Below are 23,208 nucleotides of genomic sequence, written 5' to 3'. Positions count from 1 at the left end.
GGGTATGGGAGACGTCGCATCATCGGTTCATGGAGGAGGCAGCTACGGCTCGGACGTGATTGCACAGCCGTTTTTTGAGAAGTGTATGGCTAATGATAATAGCATGCATGCTTGCATGGGGAGTGGGCATACATTAAATGCAAAGCTGACTTCCCCACCTTTTGTTAGTTCCGAGAATCAAGGGAGCGTGAATTGTTTTTTGGAGAAGGAGCAGCTGCTGCCAACTGGGTCTGCATGTGTGAATGGAGAAGATTTTCGTCACCTCGCCCCTGCTGAGATTCGATCCATGGATCTCCTACCAGCTGCCTTGACGGAAGAAAGCCTCCTTCTTGATCTCAAGGAGACTCGAACCCTCGTCCTTCAGCAGGCGAATTCGGGCCCCGCTTACGGGCCGCCGATTTTGTCAATTTTACCTCCCTCGGCCCAGGTACCCCTCTTGCTGGATCATTCTTCTATTCCTTCATCTCCTCCATTAAATCCACAGCCCAATCTCTCCCCAAATATCCCCCAGCCCATTTCCCTTCCAAACTTCCCCCAGCCCAATGCCTCTTCACTGTCATCAACCCAAACCTTAATCCAACTTCCAAATCAAGCTTTTTTGCAGCAGCCCAGTACCAATCTACTTTTAATTCCTCAATCCCCAGCCCAAATCCCCACCCAGCATCCAAAAAAACTTACGCCAAAATCCAAATTCCCCTTACCCAAACCTCCAGCCCACTTTAAAATTAAATCAGCCCCCCTCTCCAAATTCAAAGCAGCAGCCCAACCCAAAAACAAAAGCTCCCAGCCTGCCTCTGCCCTCGCCGGAAAACAAATCGCCGAAGCAATTTTTGTCGCCGGCAGCCACCCCCTTAAAACCCCCCAGCAGCCTGCCTCAGTTCTGACCGCAAAACAGGTCGCCGCTGCACCTTTGGCTGGCGGCAGCCACCCACGAAAAAGGCCCCAGCAGCCTGCTGCGTCATTTTCGACGCCACCGAGCTTGCAAACCGTGAATGAGATTGAGTTCCCACTTTTACCAAACTCATCAGCCCAACCTTCTACGCCTAATGCTGCAAATTCAGAGGATATGGTGCATGATCCTCCTAAAAAATGGGCAGATATGATGAATAGTGACAGAATTGTGGAGAAGATAGTTGCAATTAATTCTTCGAATGATCAGCCCCAGAATTCGGCCGAACAAAACAAAGAGCAACACATATTTTTTTCGGACGTTCGATGGCGGATGTCTTGCAGAAGGGGCAGCCAGCCGAGGGGCCTTTTTTACTTGATCGCGAGAAGGCGGATAAAAGAGGCGAAGTCCGCATTGTTGAAGGTAAACCATGTTTATTTTTTTCGGCTAATGAGACTTCTCTTCTTGCAGGCCGTATTGGACCTGCCATCGTCGGCAAATTCTCACACTCCATCCCCCCTGCCCACCAAATTCAGAAAGCATTAGGTAATTTAAAACTTGTTGGTGCTATGTCTTGGAATTTCCTAAATGCGAAGCATATTTTCATTCAATTGTCTGATATGCGTGATTATGTTAAGTTGCTTAGTGGACCGAATAACTCTCCTGTGTGGTATGTCGAACACCATCCGATGCGTGTGTTTAAATGGACCCCTGACTTTGACCCTTTCTTCGAAATCCCCATTGTTGCTATTTGGTGTAATATACTTGCGTTGCCTGTGCATCTATTTGAAGAATCGTCTCTAATTGCTATTGGTGAGATGCTCGGTAAACCCGTGCAAGTAGACAGAGCCACAATCACTAGATCTCATGTTTCTTTTGCACGCATTTGTGTCGAGGTCGATTTGTCACGTCCCATCCCCGAGGAAATAGATGTCAACATTGCGGGGAAACATGTCACGTTGAAGGTGAAATGGGACAAGATCCCTCTATATTGCTACGAATGCAAGCACGTTGGTCACTCGGCGTCGACATGCTATGCATCTGGGAGGCGGCCTATGCCTCCCAAGAGGGACTACTCCCAAAGGCCGACCCCAGAGAACCGACCTCCTCCCAACAGAAAGGGAGAATCGCATCAGGCAGGCACTAGTAGACAGCCTCAGGGCCCGAGGTACCAGCCTACAGAGAGGCCTCCCCCTGAGGTTGGACAGCCACGGCGTCAGGAGAGGCGCAACCAGGGCGTGGTGATCAGAGAGCCGGCCCCTGGCCCCGTCTTACACCCCGGGCCGTCTTCAACAGTCGCAGAGAGTTCACAGGCTGCACGGGAAGATGGCTTCGTCGTGCCTAAGACGAAGAACATGGCTAAGAACGCAGCAAAGCGCGAGAGGGAGCGAAGGAGACGCCAAGAGAAGATGCAGGCGAAAGCCACCTCGGAGAGGGCAGTGTCAGATGGGGAGGGACATAAGGGATTTGAGGGAGATGATTCATCGTCAGGGAGAGAGCGGGCCTCTAGGTCCAGATCGCCTTCTATTACACGCGGTTTCGGATACGGACCTCTGGCGATGGTTTTACACGGTGATAACATGTTCGGGGCTTTGGAGGATTTTCCCTCGGATGAGGCCGAGGTTGAGGGGGACAGCGATGACCACCAGGATCATATGATTTGTGAGGTACCGAACACGAGGCTTGAATCTGACGATCCGGTGCTGCAGTACATTGGACCCATTTCCCCTCCCGCAGAGGGTTCAGCGAAGAAGGCGAGGCTTTCGGCCTCGGGAGCCTACTGAGTTTCCCATGTCTTCCCACTTCATGATCTGGAATGCCCAGGGGATAGCGAACGCTACTACCCAGGGCACTTTCAAAAATATGATCGATATGTATAGTGTTTTGTTTGCCGCGGTGCTTGAGCCCCAGACGGATTCCCGGCCTTCTTTCTTTAGTAGGCGATTTGGGTTACAGTTTAGGTGTTCGAACACAAACGGTAAGATTTGGATCTTCTCTCACAGGGACTGGCAGGTCGAGGTCATTGATGACTCTGAGCAGGTCCTTCACGTCCGAGTTTTCTGCTGCGATATTCCCTTTTCAATCTATCTCTCCGTAGTGTACGCTAAGTGCTCGAGGGAGGGGAGATACGATCTGTGGAATAAGCTCAGGGACATCTCTCTAGCTACTGACGGGGCCCCCTGGCTTGTTGGTGGTGACTTCAATATCTTCTTGTTGGAGGAAGAGAGACAGGGCAGCACGACAGACAGGCACGGAGAGATGATGGACTTCGCCGACGCCGTAGCAGACTGCCAGCTTCTGGACCCAGGCTTTGATGGCCCACCGTTCACATGGACGAGGAGTGGGCTCTGGGAGAGATTGGACAGAGTTCTTCTCGGGGAGCACTGGACGACCGCCTTTGCGGCTACCAGGGTGACTCATTTGCCTAGGATCTCTTCAGATCATGCCCCTTTGCTTGTGCGGTGCCAGCTCACGGCTCAGATTCCGAGGCCTTCGTTTAGGTTTCAGAACATGTGGGTTAGGCATCACACTTTCAGGGATGAGATTGCCAGAGTGTGGACGGCGGAGACGGGCTTCTTCGGCATGCTTAATCTTCAGTTCACAACTCAGCAGAGTTAAGGGTTTTCTCAAGGGTTGGAACAGGGAGGTCTTTGGGAACATCTTTGAAAAGCTGAGGGAGGCAGAGGAGGCGGTTGCCGCTGCGCAGGCGGCTTACGACGGGGACCCGACAGGAGCCCACAGGAGTGAGCTTAGCCGTTGCACCGCCCTCTACGTACTCCGCACTAGGATGGAGGAGGATTTCTGGAAGCAGAAGGCTGCCATTCGGTGGGCGGCAGAAGGCGAAAGGAACTCCAAATTCTTCCACGGGTGGGTGCGACAGAAGCGGGTGAAGTCCCGGATTCACGCCATTCAGGCAGGAGGACAGACTCTCACGTCGGAGGAGGACATCAGACAGTCAGCGGTTGACTACTTCCAGCGGCTTCTCACGTCAGACGTTGAGCACTTGGAGCAGCCGGACCTTGATCTCTTGCGCGGTCTCCCAGACTCCATCGACCGCGAGGGCCTCTGTGCAGTTCCTGACTATGATGAGGTGAGGGCGGCGGTCTTTGGCATCAGTGGGGACAGCGCCTCGGGACCGGATGGCTTCTCGTCTCTTTTCTTCCAGCACTGTTGGGACATCGTAGGAGCAGAGGTGGTGGCAGCGGTGGCGGACTTCTTCTCAGGAGCTCCCATGCCCCGCAGCTTCACGGCCACGACCATCATTCTCTTGCCGAAGAAGGCAAGCCCGGCGACCTGGGCAGAGTACAGGCCGATCAGCCTTTGCAACGTGACCAACAAGATCATCTCCAAGATCTTGACATCGCGTTTGGCGCCGCTGCTTCCTCAGGTTGTGGCGCCGAACCAGAGCGGTTTTGTAAAGGGTCGCTTGCTTAGTGATAATGTGCTCTTGGCTCAGGAATTGATTCACGATATCGGCAGGTCGCTCATTCAGAAGGCAAAGTCGCCTAATCTGGCCCTCAAGCTAGATATGGCTAAGGCCTATGATCGAGTGCAGTGGCCTTTCCTCCTCCTGGTGCTTGAGAGGATGGATTCCCGCCGGGGTGGGTGAGTATGGTGGATCGATGCATCTCTTCTTGCTGGTTCTCAGTGCTCGTGAACGGGGCTCCGGCAGGTTTCTTTCAGTCTACGAGGGGACTTCGCCAGGGAGACCCGTTATCGCCGTCGCTGTTCGTGCTTGCTGCAGATTATCTTTCGAGGAGCTTGAACAGGCTTGTGGACACACATCCCGATATGGAGTATAGATGTGCTAGGCGTGCGCCGGCCATATCCCATTTGTCTTATGCCGATGACGTTATCATCTTTGTCAGGGCGCACAGACAGTCCGTGGAGAGGCTGGTTCATTGTCTCGAGCACTATTCTGCCGTGTCGGGTCAGATGGTGAACAGGGGAAAGAGTCATTTCTACCTCTTTGAGAAGTTCGACGCTTGGGCGGCTGAGGTGGCAGAGGCGAGTGGATTCCAGCAGGGATTCCTCCCTTTCACCTACCTCGGTGTCCCTATCTATAAGGGGGGGCTGAAGGCCGGCTACCTTTTAGATATCCGACAGAAGATGGTGGACCGGATTCACAGCTGGTCTCACAGGCATCTTTCTCTTGGAGGGCGCCTCGCTCTGATCAAGAGCACCCTTGTAACCATCCCTCTTCACATCTTCCAGGTCCTGAAGCCGTATCAGTATTTGATGAGGGAGTTGGAGCAGATCTTGGCCCGGTTCTTTTGGGGCACGGTTGGGGAGCAGAGGAAGATCCACTGGGTTAGCTGGAAAAAGAAGATTTGTCTGCCGTTGGATGAGGGAGGCCTCGGCATCCGTCGTTTCCGCGAGGTCGTCAAAGCTTTCAGCATCAAGCTCTGGTGGAGATTTCTCGCGCAGGATTCACTTTGGGCGCAGTTCACCATGCGCAAGTATTGCTTCCATGCTGGTCGTGCTTTCATTTCTCCTTACTCTGTGCATGATAGTCCTATCTGGCATCGTCTCACGGACATTAGGGGTCAGGTTCATGGTCTCATTAGGTGGTCCCTAGGCGAAGGGCGGATTAGTTTCTGGGACGACGTGTGGGTCGGGGATCTCCCCCTTAGGACCTATTGTCCGCCCGGGACTGATCTTCCTGCCGCTGAGGTCTCTAGATTCTGGCATGATCATACTTGGCATGTTGAAAAACTGCATGATTATCTGGCTTTGTATGGTGTGCCTTTGCATGTGTTGGATCTTATCAGGGCTGTTCCGATTGAGGTGGGCAGGCGGGATGTGATGCGATGGAGCCTCACTGGCGATGGCGAGTTCTCGACGGCCTCAGCTTGGGAGCTCATCCGGACACGGTCCCCTAGACATTTCGGACTTCGCATGGTTTGGAATGCTGGGCTGACCCCTACCATCTCTGTCTTCATCTGGCGCCTCCTCCTCCACAGGCTCCCTGTTGAGTGTTATGTTCAGGCCCGTGGTATCTCTCTTGCATCCAAGTGTCTCTGTTGTGTCTCTTCTATTTCAGTCGAGTCGTTTCAGCATTTGTTTGTGTCGAGTCCTCTGGCGAGATCGGTTTGGGATTACTTTGATGGCTGGTTCCCTTACATCAGCACACACATTCACACGTGCACTGACATTGCACTTAGATTAGGTTTTTGGTGGAGGTCCTCTCACAGGGCCACCGCCTTGCACATTAGTTTCATCATTCCCTGTTTGGTATACTGGTTTATCTGGACGGAGAGGAATAGCTGCAAGCATCGCGGCATTTCTTTTCGTTCTTCACATGTTATTTGGCAGGTTGTTCGGCACCTGCGGATCTTGGTGGCGGCGGGTGTGCTAGTCCCCCTTCATTGGCGCGGTTGCACCCCGGCCGTTGACTTCATGCCTTTGGCTCCTCCTCGCCGGCGAGTTCTGAGGTCCCTGCAAGTGCTTTGGCATCCACCCGACGATCCTTGGGTAAAGCTGAACACCGACGGGGCCTTTACTAGCTCGACGGGACAGGCAGGCGGTGGGGGAGTGGTTCGGGGCTCAGACGGTTCTCTCCTGGGGGCCTTTTGTACGCCTCTCGCAGCTGGGTCGGCCTTCGAGGCGGAACTATTAGCTCTTCTTCACGGGCTGACACTGGCTATGCAGTTCTCCTCGCATGTCTGGGTCGAGATGGATGCGGCAGCAGTGGTCGCGGTGTTCACTTCAGGACGCAGAGGAGCAGCGGATGTGAGACATCACATGGCCCGCATTCGTACTTTGCTCGCACAGATACAGTTCATGTTCTCTCACATCTTTCGAGAGGGCAACCGACCAGCAGACTTTTTGGCAGGTAGGGGGGTCCAGACCCCTGCCATCACCTTCTTCGATGCGGATTCAGCGCCTCGGTATTTGAAGTCGCTCGTCAGGATGGACCAGTTGGGCTATCCGAACTTCAGATTCAGATATCGAGATGGATGACTACTTCACTTGGTTCGTGGTTTTGATTTATGGTTTTTTTATTTCCTTTGGATTTGGCCCGCTTTTGGCCATCATCCTTGTCCGTTTTATGATGTATAGCTTTGTTATGTTTATTCTCTCTTTAGTTAGATGGTTAGTACCCGGTCTGTGGGGATACCATAGTAGCTTTGTTAGCTCTTGTGTTTTGTATCTCTCGTGCGGACCGAGTCACTTTTGGGCTCGTCTGATGTATGTTCTTTTGGTGATTTTTGATATATACAGGTTGGGGGTCCGCCTTAACCCCCCGCCGTGATGGTGTTTGAAGGAAAAAAAAAAAAAAAAAAAAAAAACCCTAAACCCTAAACCCTAAACCCTAAAACCTAAACCCTGAACCCTGAACCATCCAAGCCCCTTGGCCTAGCGGTAAAGGGTACTAGATACCGCGTTCATCCTGGAGGTCTCGAGTTCGAACCCTGGGTGGCGTAATTTGTCTTCCCTCCTTGTTATAGGAGTTGATTTGTAATTTCCTCCTTCATATATATGATATAAATATATGAAGTTAATTTTTTAAAAAAAAAAAAAAAAAAAAAAAAAAAAAAAAAAACCCTGAACCCTGAACCATCCAACCAAGCTGCTCTAGTGGCTTGGGAGTTGATATCAGGGAGCTTTCACTTCCTAGGAGGTCGCAGGTTCGAATCCTAGGAAGTGCAGATTTGGGGATTAATTTCTCCTTGGGCCTGTGGGCCCAGAATGACAACGAAGCGCACCTACGGGGTAAGACGCTTCACCTCCAACTGTTAGGTCGGGGGTCCGAGTCACATCGGAGGGTAGATGGGGAACCATCGTCGATCCTCCTAAATTTGAAAAAAAAAAAAAAAAAAAAACCCTGAACCCTGAACCCTAAACCCTAAACCCTAAACCGTCTGAGGGTGGTGCAGCAGCTAGTTCGTGGACCACGAGGGAAAGGGAGAGGCCGGTGCTTGGCCTGGACCCGTCTGAGGGTGTTAAAGCGGCTAGTTCGTGGGACCACGAGGGACATGACGAGGCTAGTTCGAGGGACCACGAGGGGAAGGGAGAGGCTTGTTCGTGGGACCACGAGGGGCTGGAAGAGGCTGGTTCGCTTGCCAATGTATCTCAAACTCCGATGTGTGTGTGTGTGTCCGATGTGTGTGTGTGTCAGTTGTAACTTCCTCCTATAGTATAGAAGTTAAAAAAAAAAAAAAAAAAAAAAAAAAAAAAACCCTAAACCCTAAACCCTGAACCCTAAACCCTAAACGAAAGGGTTTTGAGGGGGATGATTCCTCGTCAGGGAGAGAGCGGGCCTCTAGGTCCAGATCGCCTTCTATTACACGCGGTTTCGGATACGGACCTCTAGCTATGGTTGTGCACGGTGATAACATGTTCGGGGCTTTGGAGGATTTTCCCTCGGATGAGGCCGAGGTTGAGGTAGACAGCGATGACCACCAGGATCATATGATTTGTGAGGTACCGAACACGAGGCTTGAATCCGACGATCCGGTGCTGCACTACATTGGACCCACTTCCCCTCCCGCAGAGGGTTCATCGAAGAAGGCGAGGCTTTCGGCCTCGGGAGTCTACTGAGTTTCCCATGTCTTCTCACTTCATGATCTGGAATGCCCAGGGGATAGCGAACACTGCTACCCAGGGCACTTTCAAGAATATTATCGATATGTACAGTGTTTTGTTTGCCGCGGTGCTTGAGCCCCAGACGGATCCCCAGCCTTCTTTCTTTAGTAGGCGATTTGGGTTGCAGTTTAGGTGTTCGAACACAAACGGCAAGATTTGGATCTTCTCTCACAGGGACTGGCAGGTCGAGGTCATTGATGACTCTGAGCAGGTCCTTCACGTCCGAGTTTCTGCTGCGATATTCCCTTTTTCAATCTATCTCTCCGTAGTGTACGCTAAGTGCTCGAGGGAGGGGAGATACGATCTGTGGAATAAGCTCAGGGACATCTCTCTAGCTACTGACGGGGCCCCTTGGCTTGTTGGTGGTGACTTCAACATCTTCTTGTTGGAGGAAGAGAGACAGGGCAGCACGACAGACAGGCACGGAGAGATGATGGACTTCGCCGACGCCGTAGCAGACTGCCAGCTTCTGGACCCAGGCTTTGATGGCCCACCGTTCACATGGACGAGGAGTGGGCTCTGGGAGAGATTGGACAGAGTTCTTCTCGGGGAGCACTGGACGACCGCCTTTGCGGCTACCAGGGTGACTCATTTGCCTAGGATCTCTTCAGATCATGCCCCTTTGCTTGTGCGGTGCCAGCTCACGGCTCAGATTCCGAGGCCTTCGTTTAGGTTTCAGAACATGTGGGTTAGGCATCACACTTTCAGGGATGAGATTGCCAGAGTGTGGACGGCGGAGACGGGCTTCTTCGGCATGCTTAATCTTCAGTTCAAACTCAGCAGAGTTAAGGGTTTTCTCAAGGGTTGGAACAGGGAGGTCTTTGGGAACATCTTTGAAAAGCTGAGGGAGGCAGAGGAGGCGGTTGCCGCTGCGCAGGCGGCTTACGACGGGGATCCGACAGGAGCCCATAGGAGTGAGCTTAGTCGTTGCACCGCCCTCTACGTACTCCGCACTAGGATGGAGGAGGATTTCTGGAAGCAGAAGGCTGCCATTCGGTGGGCGGCAGAAGGCGAAAGGAACTCCAAATTCTTCCACGGGTGGGTGCGACAGAAGCGGGTGAAGTCCCGGATTCACGCCATTCAGGCAGGAGGACAGACTCTCACGTCGGAGGAGGACATCAGACAGTCGGCGGTTGACTACTTCCAGCGGCTTCTCACGTCAGACGTTGAGCACTTGGAGCAGCCGGACCTTGACCTCTTGCGCGGTCTCCCAGACTCCGTGGACCGTGAGGGCCTCTGTGCAGTTCCCGACTACGATGAGGTGAGGGCGGCGGTCTTTGGCATCAGTGGGGACAGCGCCTCGGGACCAGATGGCTTCTCGTCTCTTTTCTTCCAGCACTGTTGGGACATCGTAGGAGCAGAGGTGGTGGCAGCAGTGGCGGACTTCTTCTTAGGAGCTCCCATGCCTCGCAGCTTCACGGCCACGACCATCATTCTCTTGCCGAAGAAGGCAAGCCCGGCGACCTGGGCAGAGTACAGGCCGATCAGCCTTTGCAACGTGACCAACAAGATCATCTCCAAGATCTTGACATCGCGTTTGGCGCCGCTGCTTCCTCAGGTTGTGGCGCCGAACCAGAGCGGTTTTGTAAAGGGTCGCTTGCTTAGTGATAATGTGCTCTTGGCTCAGGAATTGATTCACGATATCGGCAGGTCGCTCATTCAGAAGGCAAAGTCGCCTAATCTGGCCCTCAAGCTAGATATGGCTAAGGCCTATGATCGAGTGCAGTGGCCTTTCCTCCTCCTGGTGCTTGAGAGGATGGGATTCCCGCCGGGGTGGGTGAGTATGGTCGATCGATGCATCTCTTCTTGCTGGTTCTCAGTGCTAGTGAACGGGGCTCCGGCAGGTTTCTTTCAATCTACGAGGGGACTTCGCCAGGGAGATCCGTTATCGCCGTCGCTGTTCGTGCTTGCTGCTGATTATCTTTCGAGGAGCTTGAACAGGCTGGTTGACACATATCCCGATATGGAGTATAGATGTGCTAGGCGCGCGCCGGCCATATCCCATTTGTCTTATGCCGATGACGTTATCATTTTTGTCAGGGCGAACAGACAGTCCGTGGAGAGGCTGGTTCATTGTCTCGAGCACTATTCTGCCGTGTCGGGTCAGATGGTGAACAGGGGAAAGAGTCATTTCTACCTCTTTGAGAAGTTCGACGCTTGGGCCGCTGAGGTGGCAGAGGCGAGTGGATTCCAGCAGGGATTCCTCCCTTTCACATACCTTGGTGTCCCTATCTATAAGGGGGGGCTGAAGGCCGGCTACCTTTTAGATATCCGACAGAAGATGGTGGACCGGATTCACAGCTGGTCTCACAGACATCTTTCTCTTGGAGGGCGCCTCGCTCTGATCAAGAGCACCCTTGTCACCATCCCTCTTCACATCTTCCAGGTCCTGAAGCCGTATCAGTACTGGATGAGAGAGTTGGAGCAGATCTTGGCCCGGTTCTTTTGGGGCACGGTTGGGGAGCAGAGGAAGATCCACTGGGTTAGCTGGAAGAAGAAGATTTGCCTGCCGTTGGATGAGGGAGGCCTCGGCATCCGTCGTTTCCGCGAGGTCGTCAAAGCTTTCAGCATCAAGCTCTGGTGGAGATTTCTCGCGCAGGATTCACTTTGGGCGCAGTTCACCATGCGCAAGTATTGCTTCCATGCAGGTCGTGCTTTCATTTCTCCTTACTCTGTGCATGATAGTCCTATCTGGCATCGTCTCACGGACATTAGGGGTCAGGTTCATGGTCTCATTAGGTGGTCCCTAGGCGAAGGGCGGATTAGTTTCTGGGATGACGTGTGGGTCGGGGATCTCCCCCTTAGGACCTATTGTCCGCCCGGGACTGATCTTCCTGCTGCTGAGGTTTCTAGGTTCTGGCATGATCATACTTGGCATGTTGAAAAACTGCATGATTATCTGGCTTTGTATGGTGTGCCTTTGCATGTTTTGGATCTTATCAGGGCTGTCCCGATTGAGGTGGGCAGGCGGGATGTGATGCGATGGAGCCTCACTGGCGATGGCGAGTTCTCGACGGCCTCAGCCTGGGAGCTCATTCGGACACGGTCCCCTAGACATTTCGGACTTCGCATGGTTTGGAATGCTGGGCTGACCCCTACCATCTCTGTCTTCATCTGGCGCCTCCTCCTCCACAGGCTCCCTGTTGAGTGTTATGTTCAGGCCCGTGGTATCTCTCTTGCATCCAAGTGTCTCTGTTGTGTCTCTTCTATTTCAGTCGAGTCGTTTCAGCATTTGTTTGTGTCGAGTCCTCTGGCGAGATCGGTTTGGGATTACTTTGATGGCTGGTTCCCTTACATCAGCACACACATTCACACGTGCACTGACATTGCACTTAGATTAGGTTTTTGGTGGAGGTCCTCTCACAGGGCCACCGCCTTGCACATTAGTTTCATCATTCCCTGTTTGGTATACTGGTTTATCTGGACGGAGAGGAATAGCTGCAAGCATCGCGGCATTTCTTTTCGTTCTTCACATGTTATTTGGCAGGTTGTTCGGCACCTGCGGATCTTGGTGGCGGCGGGTGTGCTAGTCCCCCTTCATTGGCGCGGTTGCACCCCGGCCGTTGACTTCATGCCTTTGGCTCCTCCTCGCCGGCGAGTTCTGAGGTCCCTGCAAGTGCTTTGGCATCCACCCGACGATCCTTGGGTGAAGCTGAACACCGACGGGGCCTTTACTAGCTCGACGGGACAGGCAGGCGGTGGGGGAGTGGTTCGGGGCTCAGACGGTTCTCTCTTGGGTGCCTTTTGTACGCCTCTCGCAGCTGGGTCGGCCTTCGAGGCGGAGCTATTAGCTCTTCTTCACGGGCTGACACTGGCTATGCAGTTCTCCTCGCATGTCTGGGTCGAGATGGATGCGGCAGCAGTGGTCGCGGTGTTCGCTTCAGGACGCAGAGGAGCAGCGGATGTGAGACATCACATGGCTCGCATTCGTACTTTGCTCGCACAGATACAGTTCATGTTCTCTCACATCTTTCGAGAGGGCAACCGACCAGCAGACTTTTTGGCAGGTAGGGGGGTCCAGACCCCTGCCATCACCTTCTTTGATGCGGATTCAGCGCCTCGGTATTTGAAGTCGCTCGTCAGGATGGACCAGTTGGGCTATCCGAACTTCAGATTCAGATATCGAGATGGATGACTACTTCACTTGGTTCGAGGTTTTGATTTATGGTTTTTTGATTTCCTTTGGATTTGGCCCGCTTTTGGCCATCATCCTTGTCCTTTTTATGATGTATAGCTTTGTTATGTTTATTCTCTCTTTAGTTAGATGGTTAGTACCCGGTCTGTGGGGATACCATAGTAGCTTTGTTAGCTCTTGTGTTTTGTATCTCTCGTGCGGACCGAGTCACTTTTGGGCTCGTCTGATGTATGTTCTTTTGGTGATTTTTGATATATACAGGTTGGGGGTCCGCCTTAACCCCCCGCCTAAACCCTAAACCCTAAACCTAAACCATCCATCCAACCAAGCTGCTCTAGTGGCTTGGGAGTTGATATCAGGGAGCTTTCACTTCCTAGGAGGTCGCAGGTTCGAATCCTAGGAAGTGCAGATTTGGGGATTAATTTCTCCTTGGGCCCACAGGCCCAGAATGACAACGAAGCGCACCTACGGGGTAAGACGCTTCACCTCCAACTGTTAGGTCGGGGGTCCGAGTCACATCGGAGGGTAGATGGGGAACCATCGTCGATCCTCCTAAAAAAAAAAAAAACCCTAAACCCTAAACCCTGAACCCTAATAGGAGTTGATTTGTAATTTCCTCCTTCATATATATGATATAAATATATGAAGTTAATTTTTTTTTAAAAAAAAAAAAAAAAAAAAACCCTAAACCCTTCATTTGCGGATTCTTGTGGCGGCGGGTGTGCTAGTCCCCCTTCATTGGCGCGGTTGCACCCCGACTGTCGACTTCATGCCTTCAGTTCCTCCTCGCCGGCGAGTTCTGAGGTCCTTGAGTGTGCTTGGGCATCCACCTGACGATCCTGGGGTGAAACTGAACACAGATGGTGCCTTCTCTACCTCGACGGGACAGGCTGGTGGTGGGGGAGTGGTTCGTGGCTCAGACGATTCTCTATTGAGGGCCTTTTGCACGCCCCTTGTAGCAGCGTCGGCCTTCGAGGTGGAGCTTCTAGCTCTTCTTCATGGGTTGACGATGGCTATGGAGTTCTCATCACAGGTTTGGGTCGAGATGGACGCAGCAGCAGTGGTCGCAGTGTTCACTTCAGGACGCATGGGAGCGACGGACGTGAGACATCACATGGCTCGCATTCGCATTTTGCTCTCACAGATGCAGGTTCGGTTCTCTCACATCCACCGAGAGGGTAACCGGGCAGCAGATTTTCTTGCAGGTAGGGGGGTCCAGACCCCTACCATCACTTACTATGATTCAGATACAGCGCCTCGGTACTTGAAGTCGCTTGTGAGGATGGACCAGCTGGGCTATCCGAACTTCAGATTCAGATATCGAGATGGATGAGTACTTATTTTTGTCATGGATTTTGATATGTATTTCTTGTATTTCCTTTGGGCTTGGCCACTCCTTTGTCAGGCCATCCACAACGCTGTTCCTATACCGTTCCTATATCGTTCATTAAACCACTATTTGAGGGCCCCACTGTACTTTTTTACTCCATTCCTTAACTAAGGAACGGAACCTGCAACCCTCCGTTCCTTAACCGTTCCTTAAATTACTATTCATTCAATTTCATTTTTTTTATTTCCAACTAAATTCAATTAAAAAAACACACTTTATTAAAAAACAAACACACTTTATTAAAAAACAAACACACTTTATTAAAAAACACACAACATTAAAAAAAATTACAACTTAAACTTAAAAAAATAAAAAGCACACAATTAAAATCCTAAAAAAATAAAAAAGCACACAATTAAAATCCTAAAAAAATAAAAGTACACAATTTTAATAATTTCATCCGCCAAAATTTGCCCTAATGTGCTCAATTAGATCCTGTTGGAGTTGGGTGTGGGCACTAGAGTCGCGTGTCCTTGCACGAATAGATAACCGTTCTTGTATAGACGGATGCGCTCCACTTCGAGGCGGACTACTTGAGGAATAGATGTGTGTTTGTGATTGAAATGAGTATGAAATAGGAGTATTTATAGAGTAAATAAATAAATAAAAAATAAATACAAAACGGATATAAAAAAACGGTCACATTACCGTTGCAAAAAAAAAATTTATTAAATTCGAATTTTTTTAAAAAAATTGAATTATTGCATCACCGGGACGAAGCCCACTCGCGGGGCAGCGAGTGGGCTTCACGCGTGGCGGAACGTTTCGAATGGGAGGCCGCCACATCACCTCGGCGCGTGGCGGAACGTTTCGTTCCGCGTTCCTCCGGAACGGAACGCGCCACGGCATAGGAACGGCATGGGCACGGAATGGCGACGGAACGGAGCCTGCAACGCGTGCCGCCGCGGAACCGTTCCGCCGGAACGGCATAGGAACCGCAACGGCACAGCGTTGCGGGTGCCCTCATCGCCCAAGTTATTATGTTTTTTATTAGTTCGTTTGCTAGAAGGATAGTACCCGGCTTGTGGGGATCTCCTAGTAGCTTAGATAGTTTATTTGATATGTATTTCTTTTGTGGACCAAGTCACTTTTGGGCTTGGTCAATGTACGATACTTTATCGTTTGATTTGATATGGACAGGTTGGGGGTCAGCCTAACCCCCCGCCGTGATGGTGTTTGACGGAAAAAAAACCCTAAACCCTAAACCCTAAACCCTAAACCCTAAACCCTCCAAGCCCCTTGGCCTAGCGGTAAAGGGCGCTGGATACCGCGTCCATCCTAGAGGTCTCGAGTTCGAACCCTGGGAGGCGCAATTTGTATTTCCTCCTTGTTATTTATAGGAGTTGATTTGTAATTTCCTCCTTCATATATATGATATAAATATATGAAGTTAATTTTTTTTAAAAAAAAAAAAAAAAAAAAAAAAAAAAAAAAAAACCCTAAACGATCCAAGCCCCTTGGCCTAGTGGTAAAGGGTGCTGGATACCGCGTCCATCCTGGAGGTCTCGAGTTCGAACCCTGGGTGGCGTAATTTGTCTTTCCTCCTTATTATAGGAGTTGATTTGTAATTTCCTCCTTCATATATATGATATAAATATATGAAGTTAATTTAAAAAAAAAAAAAAAAAAAAAACCCTAAACCATCTTTGCGCTTGAATCCAAGCCCCTTGGCCTAGCGGTGAAGGGTGCTGGATACCGCGTCCATCCTGGAGGTCTCGAGTTCGAACCCTGGGTGGCGTAATTTGTCTTTCCTCCTTGTTATAGGAGTTGATTTGTAATTTCCTCCTTCATATATATGATATAAATATATGAAGTTAATTTTTAAAAAAATAATTAATTAAAAAAAAAAAAACCATCTTTGCGCTTGAGGCAATGACGCAGCTAGTGAGGTTCTAACCGAGGCGCGTCTATTGCTGGTTGAAAACTATTTCCAAACCCCCTTTTCGGCCTTTGCTTGACTTTGGCCGTTGATAATTTTTGGAAGGGCTTCCATTTTTGGATAAAGCTCTACAAAAAAAAAACCCTAAACCCTAAACCCTAAACTCGCATTCGCATCATGCTCTCACAGGTGCAGGTTCGGTTCTCTCATATCCACCAAGAGGGTAACCGGACAACAGATTTCCTAGCAGGTAGGGGGTCCAGACCCCTACCATCACTTACTTTGATGCAGATACAGCTCCTCGGTACTTGAAGTCACTTGTGAGGATAGACCAGTTGGGCTATCCGAGCTTCAGATTCAGATATCGAGATGGATGACTGTTTGTATACTTGGTTATGGTTTCTGATTGATCATCTTTGTACTTCCATTGGGCTTGGCCATCCCTTGGTCATCACCCATGTTATTATCATGTATTTTCTTTCGTTTAGATGGATAGTTCCCGGTCTGTGGGGACATTCTAGGGTGTTTTTTAGTAGTTTGATACGTTTCATCTTTCTGGGCCAAGTCACTTTTGGGCTTGGTCTATGTATGATACTTTGTTGGTTTTGATATAGACAGGTTGGGGGTCCGCCTAACCCCTCGCCGTGATGGTGTTTGTTTTTTTTTTAAAAAAAACCCTGAACCCTAAGACGCTTCACCTCCGACCGTTAGGCCGGGGGTCCGAGTCACTTCGGGGGGTAGATGGGGAACCATCGTTGATCCTCCTCAAATAAATAATAAAAAAACCCCTAAACCCTAAAAAAACACTAAACCCTAAACCCTGAACCCTGTAATACTTCATGTTTGAGTGACACATTCGATGATGATTTAATATAACTTGCTACATAATCGTGAGAGGAGGTTGGCGAGTTAGATCCACTTAATAGACATTACAATTAGCTTCCCTTAAAACGACATTGTTAATTGAGATTGAGGACTTTTCTAGGGTCTTAGGAGCTTTTAGGAGTTACGGATCTAGGATTGACAACCCTAGTGTTAGTAATCTACGCTTGTACAACATGGGCAAAACTTGTGTGACTCGTTCTATCGAAGTATAAACTGTGCTAGGGTGTTGTAGTTGGAATTTGTATAACCATAATTGTGAAAGCACATCCCCGGAATTCTCTTATCTCTTATCTCTTATCTTTGTGATTTAATTGCATTTAGTTGTTTACTTGTTTTTAATTGTTTTTTCCAAAATTCTCTTGTTTCTCTAGATAGTATTTGACGTTTGGTACAGGTTTAGGGTTTAAGTATGCAGAGGCAGGCGGAGCAACAACCTGATCAACTCAAGAAAAGGAACAAAAATGACTGGAATTCAAGTCAAGTTGATCCGCTGCGCTAACAAACTGATCCAGTTGAAGTTCTAGTACCAGAAGTGATGAGTTACAAGAGAGAGAAAAGAAAAAACCAATTCAGAAGGGTACGATGGTCAAAGAGAAGGTGGGCATACCCTAGGGAATTGGGCCCAACATTCGTCTTATAAATAAGGAGAGAGTACTCAAGAGGATGAGGATCAACCTCATCATCTTCAGTCACAAAAAGTTCACTCATATTTCATAGCATGGAGTAGGAAGCAGTCGGAATCCCGTTCAGCAGCCATCTCTTCTTTCATCTCAAGAAAAGAGGGACCTGGATCCAAGCAGCAGTCATTCCCGTTTGATTTTTGCATCTCCCCGAGGGTTTAAACACTTTTAGTTTCTGTTTCAGTTCAAGTTTGTCGTAGTCTAGTTGTTTCTTTTAGGGTTTATTGTCATTTGCGACTCTAATTTCATTTTTGTTGTTGATCGATCGTGTATTTTGTGTTTGGATTCTGTTTGGGAGACATTTACTGTCGATCTTTTATGAAATGGAGTTTCTAGTTCAAGTTGTTTTAGATCTGGTGTTTTCTATTCCGATGGCTCTTATGCATTTGGTTTCAGCTCTGTTTATGTTTTCTCGTAGGTTGATTCAAGTTTTCATTGTGATATTCTGCATAAGAAATGAGTAGTTATCTTAGATCCGCTTGATTTACATCTATTTTGTATGGATCTGTGTTTGTTCAATTTATTTCATGTTTATTTCTCATGCTCTATTTAGATCTGCTTACTTAATGTCCTTATCTGATTGCTTGGAGAAGAAGAAGATGGTAGTTAGCTAACTGCATGTCTCTGTCACCTTTCGAGATTTCACAGCTTTATGGAGTGCGCTCGTTAATGTCAGTGGTCCTGTTTGCTTTTTGCTTTTTGCTACCTTAGTCCAGTTGATCAGTTTAATTTTACAAGTTGAGGAGTTTTTCTCCGTTAGTTAAAACTTAACCCCTTAGAAGCGTGGCAACAGCCAACCCCCAGATGTCTCAACCCCAACTCCATTCGCACCCATCCTTGTGGGATTCGACCCTTACTTCCCTTTACTGAATTAATAGTATTGTGGGTTAAGGTCTTGAAAAGCATCCCATATCTCTCTGTATCACGACCAGCGACCAGTAGCTGTCATCCAGCTTGAACCGTCTGTCATTTGACCTGATCAAGTTGTGTATGCTCTACGTGTTTATATTTGACTGTGTTTTCAGATTGATAAAAAGGGATACAAACATTGCTCTTTTCAATCTTCCTTGAATTGTCCAGATCTGTTATCTGCTCTGTTTCCTATGTTGATTCCGTGAAGATGATGAAGTTGTTAAAGTTGTTTTGCTTTATCGTACACTTTGCAGGGGACTGACACTCTCCCGTTTATTCTGTTTGTCCATTTATGGAAAGAACTTTAAGCATCTCATCTCTGTGGGATCGATCCTTACTTCTCTATACTAGTTAGTAGTATCAGTGGGTTAAGGTTTTGAAAGCACGCTTGTTCTGAGTTCTTCTCTTTCTCCTAGTCTGAGTAAGTCGAGATTGATCAGCATGAGTTTCAACTGGATCCACTAACCTGTTCTCACAGGTAGAAAGGTGTGCAACAACTGGCCTGATCAGTTTGATGGTTTGACCTGAGCAAACCAAGACAATACAATACATCAGAAGAGAGAGAAACGCACGACGATAACAAATCAAATTCAACACATCAAGCAAGCATTTATACTAAACGAGCATCTTTCAACATACATAAGGTAAAGAAATTCCGTCCCTCCAGAAAACATTTCTCGATCCGTCACCAAAATCAAGGATTTTATTGGAGTATTGCAACAATCATTACTACTAGACAAAAATATAACTATAAACTTAATTCCATTGGTTTGTTAATTATATAGTTTTTTTCATTATCATGTCTATATCAAGCTATAGAAACATCTATAATTTGAACGGTGGTGTCATTGCTTGCTATATTAGAGGGTGGATAACTAATCAGCTGATTTTCCAATCAAATAAAAACATAGTATTGATCTTGGGTTCAACTTGCATGTGTCCGTGTAATTTTCATCTCATGTGGTCCAATGTAGAATTTTGTAGCTTAAATGGCGGTGTTGTGATTCCACTGATTGTGGCATCAATATTGGAATATTATAATATGTGATAAAATTGTGTCATGATTAATTTTTTCATGATTAATTATTTCATGTTTATTATGTTTATAATTTCATTTAATTAATTTTTTGTGTCATATATATCAATGTTAAAAAAATATCTTAATCCATGTATCCATATATGGGTGTGATACTAGTTTAAAAGTAAAAATAGAGTTATATATATACAGGAGAAGGTTTTTCAAATTAATTGTGATTCTTCTAAAACTAAATGAAATATTAAAATATGAAGTATATTACTCTTTCTGTTGTATCAAGCTATTTCCTTTTTGAAGTAAAGAACCATTTCATATTTATTTTTACAAAATATAAAAAACTAAATAATGTTAAAAATAATTTTTAAGAGGATAGAGAGTTGGAGAGTAAGATGATGTATTTCAACATTATGAATGAATACAAACTCCAAATATATACTATCTATCTAATATGCGGTTCAACTCTTCTGTCGCGATCCGGGAAAGAACCAACAAAGAAAACCCGGAAATGAGCTTATCTATCACATTTATTTGAAGCATCAAGAGCTTCTTTTATTATAGCAGTAAATAAACAAGAAATTAAACACCCAAACAAGCGGACATATAAGCTGGTAATCATGGAATTTAGGCTCCACAATATTCAATGAGAGGATCCGGCGAAGCCCTACTAGCATCAGCATTTGTGTAGATAAAATCAAGGAACTTATAGTAATCAAAAGGATTGTAGAGCAAAGGGTGATCTTCATTCACCAACTCTTCCGGAGTCTTAATCATGTACCCTTCTTTCGGAATCGAAAACAATCCGATAGAGTATCGAGCTTCATCCCCGCTCACCACCACCCTGTGGATTGGAGCATGCAGTTGCCCGTTTGTCCATGCCTGTAAATGACGCGTATCGGTGAAGTAAAATACGAGATTCATTACAAATGAAAAGGTCAAGAAAATATTTAAAAAATTATGATCTACATTCATGATAAAATAGTCTCAACAGTAGATGACGCATATTTTAATGAGAAATTAGTGAAATGAAGGAAATACATGTTTTGAGTATTATATAAAAAATTGGAAAAATAAGAATATATTTTGTAAACGAGGATAGTAGTAACATACATGGAAAGAGCTCCCGACAAAGACAACGAATGAATCGAGTGATGTTGGATCTGCAGGGATCCAAGTTTTGCCATCTTTGGTAAGAATCTGCAAACCGTTAACATGATTGAGCTGATGCAATGTGGAGATGATGTTCTTGTCTGTATGGGAAAAAAATCCGAGCATTGAGTTAGGCGTTCGAGGTGCCACGTACTTCTGGAAACGACAGCGGTAAACCGTGGAGTTCATGTGTTCGTCTATGTATTTTTCCAGTCCAAGACTCTCCACCACCATCCGCCTCACAATCTTGTCTAGTTCAGACAGTTTCTCACAATATAACTGTATATCTTTGCTGTTACAATAGTACAATCAAGAAGGAAATAATGTCTTAATGCATAATATTTTAGTCAAAATTTAATGTTAGATGAAAACTTAAAATACAATGCACCCCAATTGATGTTTGCAAATAAACACAGACAATATTCAACAAAAATTAATGTAAAAAAGAAACTATGTAGTACACTAGTACATAAGTATCATAAGTGAAACTATTATATGAATCTGAATAGTCAATTCATCAAAAGTTAGCAACATTAACCTTTTTCGTAGATCCACGTGTATTAAAAATGGTCATCAAGATGGTAATAGTAATAAACTAAACAAAAAAAGGATTAAACCTGAAAGTGGGATTGCCTTGATCAGGCCACATGAGGTTGGTGAAGGTGTCGACTGCGTGAGACGAGAGGACGCCATTGACGCCCGTACTTTCCACGAGTCGACCGTAATCGTTTTGTCCAACATAGCCATTGTAAGTTTTGGGTGAATTTTTGTTGAGTTGTTTGATGGATAAAGGGAGATCAAAAAGTTGTCGAATACCATCACCAACTGATTTCCTCAACTCAAGAGGAATAAGGTTATTGAATGTAGCTTCAAAACTCCCATATTCTTTAAGGGCTTCTCGAATTTGGGTTTTGGTTGATTCCCACCTTGGAGAATCATTTTCTCCTAGGTTGCTCAAATCAATCAAAGGGAGCTTCATGCTTACACGACTCATTTTTATGAATAAAAACCTAGGCAGCTCACTTCTTGTAGGAAAACTCAAATGATCTTGGTTCTGGTTATGGTATAATTTCCATTTTGTAGGGCTATTTATAGATCTTGGTTGTGGTTATGCTCTGTTCGGTTTGCAAGATTGTATCTGAGATTTAATTTGTAGTGTGTTTGGTTCATGAGATTCAATCCCACAATTCTATCCTAGATAGATCATGAGATAATTAGTATAGCTAACCCGTACGACTAAAATAATCTCACAACTCAATCCTAGGTTATATCTTGTTATTATTTTATCTTGGAAACCAAACAGCTGGCGGTTTAATTATTCATTAAAAAGCTCATTTAGTAAGGATGGGTAAGTATGAGTACTTGTTAACATAGTACAGACCGAACTAACCTAATCTATTCCAATACAGATTCAAATATAACCCACAACTACTACTACCACTACCACTACCACTACCACTACCACTACCACTACTACTACTGCTACTACTATTTTAATTTTTTTTACTTTAATTTTAATATTTTAAAAATTATATTCACTCAAATTATTTATATATTATTCAAAATCTTTTTGCAATTGATTTTTTTTTCAAATAATTATAGGAAGATAAATTTGAATATACATATTTAGTGTCCATCTGTCTCATATAAATAGTCCACTTCTATATTTGGTGACTTTTTTCTCTAATGAAGTGGAGGGTTCATTCTCCACTAATACTCCAATCACTTTCTCTCAATAGGAAGATAAATAGGGCTATTTATAGATCTTGGTTGTGGTTATGCTCTGTTCGGTTTGCATGATTGTATCCGAGATTAAATTTGTAGTGTGTTTGGTTCATGAGATTCAATCCCACAACTCTATCCTAGATAGATCATGAGATAATTAGTATAGCTAACCCCTACGACTAAAATAATCTCACAACTCAATCCTAGGTTATATCTTGTTATTATTTTATCTTGAAAACCAAACAGTTGGCGGTTTAATTATTCATTAAAAAGCTCATTTAGTAATGATGGGTAAGCATGAGTACTTGTTAACATAGTACAGACTGAACTAACCTAATCTAATCCAATACAGATTCAAATATGACCCACAACAACTAACTCTATACTACTACTACTACTACTACTACTACTACCACTACTACCACTACTACCACTACTACTTTAATTTTTTTTACTTTAATTTTAATATTTTTAAAATTATATTCACTCAAATTATTTATATATTATTCAAAATCTTTTTGCAATTGTTTTTTTTCAAATAATTATAGGAAGATATATTTGAATATACATATTTAATGTTCCATCTGTCTCATATAAATAGTCCACTTCTATATTTGGTGACTTTTTTCTCTAATGAAGTGGAGGTTTCATTCTCCACTAATACTCCAATCACTTTCTCTCAATCACTTTCTCTCAATAGGAAGATAAATAGGGCTATTTATAGATCTTGGTTGTGGTTATGCTCTGTTCGGTTTGCAAGATTGTATCCGAGATTAAATTTGTAGTGTGTTTGGTTCATGAGATTCAATCCCACAATTCTATCCTAGATAGATCATGAAATAATTAGTATAGCTAACCCCTACGACTAAAATAATCTCACAACTCAATCCTAGGTTATATCTTGTTATTATTTTATCTTGGAAACCAAACAGTTGGCGGTT

General features: G+C 46.2%; 1 protein-coding gene and 1 non-coding gene across 2 annotated transcripts; one reads left to right on the top strand and one right to left on the bottom strand.

Moving 5' to 3' along the window:
- The first annotated feature begins 15,858 nt into the window (after window positions 1-15,858).
- Window positions 15,859-16,011, top strand: LOC121775610. Its single transcript, XR_006045162.1, has one exon. It is a non-coding gene; the product is annotated as a U4 spliceosomal RNA (small nuclear RNA).
- A 3,782-nt stretch (window positions 16,012-19,793) lies between these two features.
- LOC121773948 (probable 2-oxoglutarate-dependent dioxygenase AOP1) lies at window positions 19,794-21,584 on the bottom strand. Its single transcript, XM_042170861.1, has 3 exons — window positions 21,160-21,584; window positions 20,504-20,834; window positions 19,794-20,272 (listed from the first exon to the last, which is right to left on the bottom strand). Exons 1-3 carry the CDS (start codon window positions 21,534-21,536, stop codon window positions 20,018-20,020), a joined length of 963 nt encoding a protein of 320 aa, XP_042026795.1. The 5' UTR covers window positions 21,537-21,584; the 3' UTR covers window positions 19,794-20,017.
- Window positions 21,585-23,208: the final 1,624 nt, after the last annotated feature.

This window comes from Salvia splendens, chromosome 17, assembly GCF_004379255.2.
Source record: "Salvia splendens isolate huo1 chromosome 17, SspV2, whole genome shotgun sequence".
NCBI classification, from domain to species: domain Eukaryota; kingdom Viridiplantae; phylum Streptophyta; class Magnoliopsida; order Lamiales; family Lamiaceae; genus Salvia; species Salvia splendens.
This window is presented reverse-complemented; position numbering and strand designations above follow the sequence as displayed.